The 13,038-nt window shown below is 41.4% G+C and overlaps 1 protein-coding gene across 1 annotated transcript; it reads right to left on the bottom strand.

The window, feature by feature from the left end:
- Nucleotides 1-216: 216 nt before the first annotated feature.
- Nucleotides 217-12,473, bottom strand: ak1 (adenylate kinase 1). The gene is made up of 7 exons (XM_033647010.2): nucleotides 12,339-12,473; nucleotides 4,621-4,658; nucleotides 3,992-4,027; nucleotides 3,727-3,890; nucleotides 3,361-3,477; nucleotides 3,079-3,270; nucleotides 217-1,031 (listed from the first exon to the last, which is right to left on the bottom strand). Exons 2-7 carry the CDS (start codon nucleotides 4,625-4,627, stop codon nucleotides 966-968), a joined length of 582 nt encoding a protein of 193 aa, XP_033502901.1. The 5' UTR covers nucleotides 4,628-4,658; nucleotides 12,339-12,473; the 3' UTR covers nucleotides 217-965.
- Between the last annotated feature and the right edge of the window lie 565 nt (nucleotides 12,474-13,038).

Genomic DNA, 13,038 nt, shown 5'->3' with positions numbered 1-13,038 from the left:
GTCTACATGCTCCTGCACCTTGACCATGATGTCTGGATAGTGAAGCGTTTCCTTTTTCAACCATGATGCATTGTCAAAGTCCCTTGTTAGTGCGTGTGTGTACATGTTTGTCCAGGATTACTGCCAAAATCAATCCATCAAAAAGTAGTTATAAAGGACTGCATGTTGCACTGGCATTTTTCAAATATTCAAACACAGTCACAGCTCGTAAACTAATTCATTTTTCCCATATACTTTAATTTTCTTACTTTTTTTTAATATATCACTTTATAGACACCTGTTACATGTGTTCATCTTCATGAAAAAAGTAAACCGTTTCTGTGCTTTAAATATAGTTGTAAATGGATTAATATAAAATAATGTATGAAGTCCATGGTGGCTGAGAAATTTTAAAAGGTCTGTGTATTTACATGGAGACAGAGTTTCACCAGTTTGCACACAGTGGGTGATCTCTGCTGTTGTTCGGTGGCACAATTATAAAGGACCCTATAATTTTCTCATAGACTCTATATGGCAGGGTTAAAGCAAGGGACAAAAACATTATGTAAAGTGCATGTTTGTCCCCAGAGTGGTGCCTTAAAGGTTAGGAGACGGTAACGTTGACACCTCCTGCGTACAGCACCTTTTGAGATGCCACTTGGATGCATCCACATACATGTTCAGCACAGAATGGAAGCAAGACTTACATAAAAAAAACACTGATTTCCAGACGCTACTTTTAAGCATTTTCACTGTTGTGTGTGAGCTTAAACTTATAGATTCCTATTGCTGGAGTAGGAGTAGATTTAAGGCATCTTTGATCATTAATGGCCGCCTTTTTTTTTTAAACCAAGATGAGTGGGAAGGGGATTATTTCTGTTGCTGTTCATGTTATGTCCTTATGAAATTGAGACTGATAAAATAAAATTAAAAAAAAAAATAAAACAACAACAACCAGACACAGCTCATCTAGTTATGTTGTTTTACTACAGTGCATCAATAGCCTTGGAGACTTGGGAGAAGACCTCATCCACTGCCAGCTCAGAGTCGACCTAGGATATGTAGAATATATGTTAGATTTTACACACAATTCACAGTTTATTCAAAGGTTCAGTGTGAAGGATTTAGCGGGATATATTGGCCAAATGGAATATATTAAGTGTTTTTTTGTGTATACCATAAAACTTAAATTAAAAGCCTAGTACTAATTAAATGCCCAGTCCCTTTTACTTGTCTGGTGTTGCTACACATTTTGACTGTCTCAATTAAATGCCTGGTCTGTCCATTCCTTGACTACCCTGTAAGTTATTTATATTCCTTTAGTCCATAAGGGTCCTCAGATCAAAAGAATCAAAGGGTTTGTCATAAAAATGAATCCAAGTTGTTAGTATTGTTTCAACAGCATGGGGTTGTGTCGGTACGCCGGGTGACATAATCCTCGACTGTCGTAACTCTCTTTCTCTGATCTGTCGGAGCTAGATCAAATGAATGATTCAGAATTGGTATGTCATAAGTCCCAAATATAAGCCCATTGATTTCAGTGATTTAAGCAAATAATAGCCTGAGCTATTAATTGAAGTTTTACGGTAATCACCTGACAATAAGAATCATGGTGTTTTCAGTACTTTGGATGTGTTTATCTATATAGGGACTGGGTCATCACTGACGGAGTCTGCCATGTTTCACTGATCCTACCGTAGCCCAGAACAGACAAACCTTGCACTTGCTCTAGATAGGGCCATTTGGGTTTTGGGGGTTTTGCATTGGCCACTGTAGTGCCAAGAAGACATTAAGAAACTGCTTAATTATGGGTTTTTACTGGTTTTAATCACCTAAGGCCTGCACCAAGAAGCCAATTCACCATACTCTGGATATATTTTCATTATCTGGCTCTCACTGACCCAAGCATTGGCTGTCTGGATAACCGCTATCATGGAACTGGTTACCAACTAGCTCAGTCAACTCAGGGTTTTCCTCCCTTGCCACACTTGAAAGAGGCAGGGTTGTTAATCACAAGCAGCATCAACAGAACCATGAATGAAGTAGCCTATGAAACTGTTCTATTAATGGGACAGCAAAAAGTCATATTCATCAGAGTGTAATGTTGTCTAGAAAGACTAGAAATGATTTCCAATATTAAAAGTTGGCCATGGCTTAATAAAGGTTTAGGTATTATTGCATATGAAATAAGACAAAGTGAGTATTTTTACTATTTAGTTTGAAAATGAAGAAATCGCTTGGAGTATGTCACATAAAACACTTTAAAGTGATGCCAGACTGTTTCTGCTACTGAAGTTAAGAGTGGAAATGTAGCCCGGTACCACAAGGTCCTTCTGACTGAAGTGCTGCATTAACAACAACAGGAGCCAATTAATAGTGAGAGGAATTTTTCTTGTAATATAATATAATCTGTCTTTTTTTATTTCCAGTTTTCATTACACAGGTGTCTCATTAATTTGAGCTGTAGCGATAGAATCCAAGAATAAAACAGCCACACTGTCAGCTGTCACTCTGGGGATAAAGTAAACTTTGCATAAATTAAAATGCAGGTAAAATCATAATCATCATAATGTATTTAGTGTTGTAAACAATCCCTCTGTTTGTAGAGGCTCTGTTTTAAATCCAGAGTGAGAATAGAAAACTGGAACAATGAAAATGTCACTCCAGACCTTTGTCCATGTCGGGATACTTTTTTATTCAGTGATCCGATTGGTCAGAGGTTGAGATGTTGACAGGTTGTAATTCGATACTCTGAAGTTAACCTGCTCCGGAGAAGGTTAGCTGTTCAGCATAAGTTACCATGGTGATTTAATCCTGGTAAAAAGTGAACCAGTTTAGTTACCTCACTAACCCCAAATCCTGCTTCATAGTACAGGCCTCTGGTCTGTTTCTTTTGGAGAGGAAGAGATCTCTATAGATAATTTGGCTGCTAAAAAACTCCCAAAAAAATGAACACTAAAGGAATCCTCACCAGGAGTTCACACTTGGCACATGGGAGAAGTTTCAGTTGGTTGCAATCTGCAGTCCTCACCACTAGATGCCGCTAAATCCCACACACTGCTCCTTTAAAATGTTTACTATCAGAGCATTCATACGCACCTTCCTGACAATGCCACGGCCCTCGTAAAATGCGATGACTGGCTCAGTTGCTTTGTAATACAAGTCCAGGCGCTTCTTGATGGTCTCCTCGTTGTCATCAGAACGGCCGCTGGTCTCACCGCGCTTCATAAGCCTCTTGACCATGGTGTCTCCTTTGGCATCAACATACAGCAGCATGCAGGGTTTGCCGATCTGGGATCAAAGATTTGCTCATTTAAGGTTTTTTTTTTCCATTAATATGCCAGGATGAGTTATAGATCAACACCTCGTGCCCTCTCCTACCTTCTTCTCGAACTCCTCGCCCTGCTTCACCTCACGGGGGTAGCCATCAATAAGGTAGCCCTTGGAGACATCAGCCTTGGCGATCATGGCATCCTTAATCATGTCTAAGACTGTGTCCTGAAAGTACACCCAAGACATTACGATCAGCCTTCACAATGACATGGCACTTCTGACAGAAAATACACCCCGTTGACAATTTATTATACTGACAGGTCTTTATTATTTTGTCCTCCCTGCTAATATCAGTGAGAGCAGGCTAAATAACAGAAACACCTCTCTGTGTAACGCAACGCGGTTCAAGAGCACCAAAAGCTACCTCCTCCAAACTGAATCAACACCTCTCGAAAACTGTATCGACCCTCTTACCAGGGGCACAAGCTCTCCCTTCTGCATGATGGCCTGGAGCTGCTTGCCCCTCTCAGAGCCAGAAGCCACCTCAGCACGGAGCAGATCCCCAGAGGACAGGTGGGTGTAGCCATACTTTGCGACTATCTTCTCACACTGGGTGCCCTTTCCGGAGCCAGGCCCACCTGGAAAATAACACACAGAGCAATGGTTTAGCACGAGGGAGAAAGCTGTTTAAATGTGTTGTGTTGCAAAATAAGACAATATTTCCAGTAATTGTACTCACCAACAACAAAGATGATCTTAGCATCTTTAATTTTGTCTGAAATGAACATGTATAAAAAAGGTTATGAGTCCATACATGACATACTTAACAACTTTACTTCTGATCTAAACAACAATAAATCACTAGTAAAAATAATTTGGGAACAAACCATCTCGACATTCAAAGGTAGAGGTAAGGCCTTCAGTGGAATCGGCGATACACACATTTCCCATTTTGGAGTTGCAGGTCACAGTGTCGCCTGGTCCACGAGCCTGTTTTGAATGTGCTTGCTTTGCTGTAGGTTTGTGGTATAACTCAAACAGTGTTGCTGTGGCAACTGTTGTCCCCAGAGAATGTTATTTAGCCAGGTATAACTGGGGAACTACAGGATATAATAATGTGTGCAGCTATATCATCAAATAATTGCACATCATACAGTGTTGTGGTTACAGTATTTAAATGTAACGTCATAACAATCATGTGAGTGCAGGGTCTTCAAATGTAAATGCAAGCCCTCCACTGTATTCTCAAAAACACCCAGGAGAGGGCAGTAGAGTGTAAGAAAACACCACAAGTCTGCCTCTGACTCATTGTAGCTCCACACATCATCAACCATCATCAATCACTCTCTTACATGATATATTATTTACCTGCCATTGTGTTGCGTTAGATGAGGGTTTTCCTTCAACTAAAAGACAGAAAAGGACACAGAAATAGAAGTAAATAACATATATTTCGACAAACACAGACAGTCTAAAGGAATTTGTGTAGGTTACGCTTTTGCTTGACACTTTTAACTTACGCAAAATGACAGACAAATCAGCCAGCTTGGTGGAGAGGGCTTATTCTAAGGTCTGGACCTAGGCAGCTTTCTTCAGGGAGTCTATTATTGGATTATTGGATGGTAAACTAACCTTCTGTATTTCTTGAAAAGTTTGGGGTCACTGTCACAGTCAGAAAAGGCAAGTGAAACTTTGTTGACCATGTTTTTATTTAATCAGATATTAAAGGTCCAGTGTGTAGGATTTATGGGGATATATTTTGCAGTAATGGCATATAATATACAGTCAGGTCCATAATTATTTGGACAATGATACAGTTGTCGTCCTTTTGGCTCTGTACACCACCACAATGGGTTTTAAATGAAACAATGAATACCTGCTTAAAGTGCAGACTCTCAGCTTTCATTTAAGGCTTTTTTCAAAAATGTAGTATGAACCGTGTAGGAATTACAACCATTTCTTCACACAGTCCCCCAACTTTAAGGGCTCATAAGTATTTGGACAAACTAACATAATCATCAATTAAACAGTCAGTTTTAATACTTGGTTGCAAATCCTTTACAGTCAATGACTGCCTGAAGTGTTGGACACATAGGCATCATCAGATGCTGGGCTTCTTCCCTGGTGATGCTCTGCCAGCCCTTTACTGCAGCCGTCTGCACTTCCTGCTTGTGTTTTGGGTGTTTTGCCCTCAGTTTTGGCTTCAGCAAGAGAAACGCATGCTCAGTTGGATTCAGGTCAGATGATATGACTTGGCCGTTGCAGAACATTCCACTTCTTTGCCTTCAAAATATCTTTGGTTGCTTTTGCAGTATGCTTCAGGTCAATGTCCATCTGCACTGTGAAGCATCGTCCAATGAGTTTTGAAGCATTTGGTTGAATCTGAGCAGATAATGGTGCCCCAAACACTTCAGCTTTCATCCTGATGCTCTTCTCAGCAGTCACATCATCAATAAATACAAGAGAACCAGTTCCACTGGCAGCCATACATGGCCATGACATAACAGTACCTCCACCATGCTTCACTGATGAGGTGGTGTGCTTTGGATCATGAGCAGTTCCTTCCCTTCTTCCTTCTCTTGTCTTCCCATCATTCTGGTAGTTGATCTTTGTTTTATCTGTCCATAGTATGCTGTTCCACAACTGTACAGGCTTTTTAGATGGTTTTTGACAAACTCTAATCTGGCCTTCCATTTTTAAGGCTAACCAATGGTTTGCATCTTGTGATAAACCCTCGGTATTTATTCTAGTGAAGTCTTGTCTTGCTTACAAGAGCAGCAGGATGAAAGCTGAAGTGTTTGGGGCACCATTATCTGCTCAGATTCATCTAAATGCTTCAAAACTCATTGGACGATGCTTCACAGTGCAGATGGACATTGACCTGAAGCATACTGCAAAAGCGACCAAAGACATTTTTAAGACAAAGAAAAGGAATGTTCTGCAATGGCCAAGTCATATCATCTGACCTGAATCCAACTGAGCATGCGTTTCTCTTGCTGAAGCCAAAACTGAGGGCAAAACACCCAAAACACAAGCAGGAAGTGCAGACGGCTGCAGTAAAGGGCTGGCAGAGCATCACCAGGGAAGAAACCCAGCATCTGATGATGCCTATGTGTCCAACACTTCAGGCAGTCATTGACTGTAAAGGATTTGCAACCAAGTATTAAAACTGACTGTTTAATTGATGATTATGTTAGTTTGTCCAAATACTTAGGAGCCCTTAAAGTTGGGGGACTGTGTGAAGAAATGGTTGTCATTCCTACACGGTTCATACTACATTTTTGAAAAAAGCCTTAAATGAAAGCTGAGAGTCTGCACTTTAAGCAGGTATTCATTGTTTCATTTAAAACCCATTGTGGTGGTGTACAGAGCCAAAATGACGACAACTGTATCATTGTCCAAATAATTATGGACCTGACTGTAATATAAAAAGTATGTTTTCTTAAGTGTATAGTCCCCTGAAAATATAAATTTGTGTTTTTGTTACTGTAGAATGAGCCATTTATATTTACATAGGGAGCCGTTCACCATGAGGCACTGCCACCTTTATACAGCAGCAAAGGACGGTCAAACGAAACACTGGCTCTAGATAGGACCCTTAGGATTTTTGCATTTTCACCTAGGACACCGTAGTTCACAGCCAAACAGCATCTGGAAAACATTTACTTTTAAAGTGAAGCTGCTTTATTTAGTGTTTTTAACGGTTCAAATCACCTGGGGTCTCGCCACTTCACACGCAAAAGTTGTGATGTATAAAAACAGACTTGATGGGAGAAACTTTGACCCATGCTTACGAATATTGTGGAGACGGGAAATTAGCGTTGCAGATGGTGAGGTGGAAGCCTGATTGTAGAAATTGTCGAATATTTTTTGGCGCACACTATTTTTGGCTTTTGGCCGTGCATACATTTTCAGCCTGGATCCTATGCATTATTTTATAAATTAGACCCCTAGTCCATTTGTTTTGGAGAGGAAGAGACCCTGCAGATAATTTCCCAGGAAAAACCTCCCCAATGATGAACACTGTAGGAATCCTAACTGGGAGTTCACGCTTGGCACACAGATGAAGTTTCAGCCGGTTGCAGTCTGCAATCTTCAACGCTAGATGGCGCTTAATCCTACACACTGCTCCTTTAACTTCTGACTCTCCAAATAAATAAAAGCATCTAAGTGTGTTATCCATTAAGAGAATTAGTGCAGTATTGATGTAGATGATGATCTGTAGAAGGAGCTGGTTATAGTATTAATATTGCTGGTAATGTTATTGTCAGTGTTCACATTTGCATCCAAGTATGAGTAATTGGAGCAGTACATCTTTATTAACAGACACTCTGCGATGTGGTCGCACTTAACTTCCAGATAGCATGACAGCGCTAAGTAGCTTTACAGTGTGTCTCATGTCTGATAAAATGTTGCAACCTCAACTTTTAATTGTGGCAGGAAATGCTTATAAATTCAGTGTGAAAGAGCACTGAACATATCTGAAGAAGATAACAGTCGTTTCCTGTTTTGACTTCTGTTATAGCCGACTTATGGACACAAGAATGAGGAAGGAGGCTGGGGCAGTCACTGGGGCTGGCATGTGTAAATAGATATCTTCAAGTAGCTGCTTGCCTGTGTCATGTGCCTGGGGTTGAATACGAGTGTGTTTGAAAGAACTGGCTCAACAGGTGCAGCGTAGGCCAAAATAACCATCTCGTTCGGCATCTGCATAGAAGTTCTCGATGGGCCAAATGTAAAGGTGCCTCGACTGAAATTCAGCTCTCGGTTTTGCATGTATTTTAAATACAGCTCCTTCCCACTGTTTGGATTGAATGTGGAATCAGAAAGCCACCTGTAAACGTGTAGAACGTGGATTACATCACAGTGATATTCATCTTTCCATTCAGTAGGCCTATGTCAACGGGTTGCTTAGGTCACAGACATGTGAAAGAAACCTGAGAAGCTGCCAGTTTAGTGAAAACAGATTTATGACAAGGAGCAAAGGTCTGATTTCTTAGGTTACGTGGTGAGGCCCAAGCTTGGATTTAAGTATCTTGGCATGGTCACCAGGACAGAAAAGAACATGCCGCACACAAAAATCATCAGTAGGGTATGAAACATCTTGAGTATAGTCGTAGAATATAAGACTTATTCTCTGGGTGGGTAATCCAACACCCTGCATACCTGGGGGGTTATTAGATTAGATTTAACAAGACTTGAATTTGACCTTGAGACAATGTGGCTGTTTGCTCACTGCCACATGCCTGCTGCTCAAACAAATCCGCCACTATAGCGCCGGATTGATAATAAGCTTTATGAAATGTGGGGCACTAGAAAGGTGATATGAGCTGCTTCATTGTAGCTAAACTGTAGCAAAGTAAAAAAAAATATAGTATAACTGTATAACGGCAAATGAAATATCTTTATATTTCTGGAGCTGACGTGTTTCCCGGTTCACCATTGAGCTATATTTTAGCATAGGATACACCAAAGCTCCGAATGCTACCAGCTTGTTCTCTGATTCTCACATGCACCACTCCTCAGCCCCGGTGGTGCTGCTTCTCAGGTGTCCAGTTTTATGTCAGCCGCCATTAACCCTGTGGTCAGTGTAAATGTCACCCAGAGGCCGGCATCTGAGTCAGCACAGAGCCTGTTTGGGAATCCCTCTCTGGCCTATTATGGTACCATCTTCTGGGTCCCCTGCTTCTTTGGCACGCAGAGGTGTTCTGGCTCTAATACGGTGCAAACAGCATTACATGGTTCTTGGTGTGTGGGTAAAGCACTTAATACTGTGTGGAATTGTGGAACAGACACCTACTACTCAGTGAAACATTGCATGGCTTCACTGCAGTGTGATTTTGCTAATACATTACCCAACACAGGCTGTATCAGTGTTGGAGACAGATGTGGCAAGATGTTTGAGCAGAACTTTTGTCATTATGTAGACAAAGGCCCTTGAATGTGCTCTAGGCTAGGATCCATTTTGTTCCCCTTAACATGCATGAATAATGTAACACCATGCAACTAAGTGCGCTGTTAATGCAAGATGTAACCTAATACATGCAGACACTTTGAACATGTGACTTTTGTAATTCTACCCTTGAACTGAAATTTAGCGATACTGGAATCACACAACCCCCACTCCAGTTTCTGTCACCCATCCCACCCTCATGTCTTATTACTGTTTTTTACCCTGCTAAAAAAAGACTCAGCTGTTAAGGGATAGCGTGTCAACCATTCTCAAAAAGCACATGGGGGTGAAGCTTTCACTGACTGCACGCAGAAGCAGGGCTGGAACCAGACGTTGTAAACATCTGGGGCTCAGGCCAAACCTGGGGGGTCCAGGGGCATGCTCCCTCCAACAAGTTTTCGTCCCATTGACAGCAGCTATTTTTCCAAAGAAATTAAGATAACACAACAAATGTTGAGGTATATGGGTGACATAGGCCTGGGACAACACCCAGAGGGGTGGTGCCACAATCCCCCACCCATTCAATAAAAGCATACATAAGGAAAATGGTAGAGTTGGGTGTATGTGGAGTACCGGAGTAGGGTTATGGTTATGGTTAGGGTTAGGGGTTAGGGGTTAGGGAATTAAAAGCAAAGCCATCTGGGGCGCAGTACAAAGACTAGAGGAAGACAAAATTTGGGAAGCTTGTCTGGGGTGCCAAATGTATTTGGTCCGGCACTGTGTTGGGGACTAATTTTCGCTCCCACTACCTCAAAAAGAGGCAAAAATGGAGTGATGCCACTATTTTTAGGGTAGGAATTTGACATTGACAGCAATACTAACCTTGAAACCCTTCTTTGTTGTACAATGCTGGACTACAGTTCACTGAATGATTGTTTTAGCTGACAAATCTGCTGCATTTAAATCCATACCATAATAATCTGTGCTGTTAATGTGGTCAGGAGCATGGCACCAAATTTTGGGCCCTATGCATAAGCAGTCTATGTGGGCCCCTTGCTCTTCCTCTCTTGATCCATGTCTGTTTCATGCACCCTTTGAATTGTTTTTCTCACAGTCAGTTTGCTTTCGTTTCTTTTTCTTTCTTTCTTTCCTTTCATTTTTCTTTAACCTCAGTTTCCCTTTTTTTGAGGAAAGACGTGACAGTGTATGTTGGTGCTCCAGCACCATAAGCAGTGACTCACTTAGCTCTAGCTGCATTTAGAGACGAATTCTAGTGCAGGGGTGGACTGAACCATTTTGCACTTTTATGGGGTGAGAGGGGTCTCAGACAGTCTCCACTATGATTTAATAAAAACTTCAGTCTTTCAACCAATTTATTCAGCTTATTTTAATTTAGTTATTGCACTAAGTACTTAGAAAAAAAAAAAAGGAGACTAAACCAAACTTTTTATCCGATTTTTTTGAGGACTCCCTCCAGTTGGGGCCCGGGGTAATCAGCCTCACTTTTCCCCCCACTACAAACGCCCCTGAATGTAGTCCTCAATACCCTGAATATTAGACCAACAGTAGAACGTTATATTAGATTTCTTTAGGGAATACACTGAATCATTGTGACGTTGTAGCAACAATCACTTCCAGGTAACAACTGGCAATTGATTTCAGTTGTGGAGTTATGGTGTATTGGCAAACTTGTTTATTTCTGTTGTTATTTTCACCCGTAACTGTAATGCTTAAATATATATACTTAAACATGGTGGTACGACCTATCTGACGTTTGTGCTGTGGTTATTTTATCGACTGTGGTACTTTGCTAGCGTCTTTGATAAACCAACTCTATTGTCACAGACACTGAGATATGTACTCCTGTATTTTAGCCACCGAATAGATATCAATATAAGTGTACGTGTACGCTATATTTGAAATATTTTCTCTGCTTTACCCTACACACTAACCAACTGAAGCAGTGGTAGACCAGCAACTCCTGTTCTGCAAAGTCACGTTATGCAAATGACTGTTTGTGTCAGTGAAGTCTGGTGGCTTTGACATAATGGCTTCAGTTACTGGTTGAGAAAAGCTGTAAGCAGTTTAAGTGGTGAGAATATTCTAAATACAGTGTACACTTGCACTGATAGTGATCTTTTAAGGTAGGTTTTTTTAAGTAGCTTTAAATTAAGTAACTGAGGCAGCATCTGATTTTAATGTACATGACATAGGGGTTTTTTATAACCTCAACGAACATTATGATTCAGCCTATAGCAATAGGATGAACAACATGGAACATGTGATTATCTGAATGACACAAGGTTGAAGTTATATTAAGAGCCTAAAAGATTCATTTTGAGAAAACATTTGGGGCTGGTCCCTCAAAGCCAGTCGCTCCACCTCTGCTTATAAGCAACAGGAGTGAAAACAAAGTGCTGAGCACATAATCCATGAGTGCATTCTCTCTGTGTACCGCTGGTCACTAAGGCACGCTGCAAATTAATTGAGCGTACTGTCCCTTTAAGGGAAACAGGGGACCCTTTGACGTCAGTGCAGTGTGAGATATTCCATGATGTTTGTGAAAGGATGGAGCGAGATCATTTCTGTGTGAGCTGAGGTTGTCGTGGACGTGTTTGTGTTCCAAATCGCGAGCTTTGTTTCACTTTAATGTGTGTAACCTACTCAAAAGAATCAATAGCACTCAGCCACTAATCAGCTGTTAATGACCATCACTGGGGCTGAAAGCATGGCAGTGGACTTAAAAGGCTCCAGCAGCCTGTATGAAAATGGCCTTAAATGGGCGTAGATGGAGGGAAATGTTTACGTGTTATCAGAGTGAAAGCAGGATGTAATCACTGATGGCTGATTTTGATTATTTTTTAGCAAAACAATTATGTCATTCAGTGAGTGCCATCACTGTCAATGTCACACAAGAACTACATGCCTCTGCACTATGCAGAAATGTCTGATCTCCTCACAATGTCAACCATTTTACACAGTGTGACTGACCAGTGTCTCCAGAAACCAGATGACAGCTCACCATTACAGCCCCTGTTATTCTCTCTCCATCCCAACAAACAGCCCAGCCCACTCTTGCCTGCCCACACTTTCTCTCTGACATCTCTGTATCCGTCACTCCCCTCCAACAATGTTAGACCCACTCCCTGTCATTTCATGCTTCCTCTATGGAGCCTTTGTCCTCTGTACTGACCTCTCTTTTTCGCGCTGTGGCTCTAGATCCCAGTGCAAGGGGCTGCCGTCCCTGGATCCCCGTGTGTGTGTGTCTGCACAGTTCCTACTGCACGGCAGCCCTCCCTCCCCCTTGCTATGCCTTTTTATAGCTCAGCTGAGCCTGCTCAGGCTGCACTGCATTCTGGGTAAGAGGGAGGAAGCACAGAGAAGGAGAAGGAGGGAGGGAGGGAGGGAGGGAGAGGAGGGATGATGGACAGGAGGAGGCAGGGGTGAAATTAGAGGCAGAGGGAGAGGAGGGGAGGGCTGTGGCAGAATGCACCACTGTGAGTTTCTTTTGAACTTAAAATTTTGGGCCATGCTTATTATATGACAAATATTAGCATGTGTGTCAGTGTCATAATTATAATAGTGCAGGGTTTGTCATTACTGACAGTAATAAAACTGGAATTAAACAATTTATTGTGAAAGAAAATGTGCTAAATTCGATATTAGAGGCATGCATTTGGTTCATGACCCAATCTAAAGGACTGCATCATCAGGATAAAAAGTAATAAGTCACATTTGTCAACATGTATCTTTGTGTTTTAATTAGTTATTTGCATTACCATTGAATCATAGTGATGCAGCCCAACTGGGAGTTAACCAACAAGTTTGATCAGCCCTTTGTACTTTGTTCCTGCAAAGATAAGAGCTCAGGAAATCCAATCATTGATTGTGTT

The sequence above is a fragment of the Epinephelus lanceolatus genome, chromosome 19, assembly GCF_041903045.1.
Source record: "Epinephelus lanceolatus isolate andai-2023 chromosome 19, ASM4190304v1, whole genome shotgun sequence".
Classification (NCBI taxonomy): Eukaryota; Metazoa; Chordata; class Actinopteri; order Perciformes; family Serranidae; genus Epinephelus; species Epinephelus lanceolatus.
The sequence above is the reverse complement of the archived record's forward strand: the minus strand, read 5'-3'. Positions and strand labels throughout refer to the sequence as shown.

Excerpts from the sequence above, each read along its gene's own strand:
- ak1 (XM_033647010.2), bottom strand. Across the intron at positions 3,478-3,726 it reads AGGGAGAGCTTGTGCCCCTG|GACACAGTCTTAGACATGAT; the intron begins GTAAGAGGGTCG and ends GTGTACTTTCAG. Across the intron at positions 3,271-3,360 it reads GCGAGGAGTTCGAGAAGAAG|ATCGGCAAACCCTGCATGCT; the intron begins GTAGGAGAGGGC and ends CTTTGATCCCAG.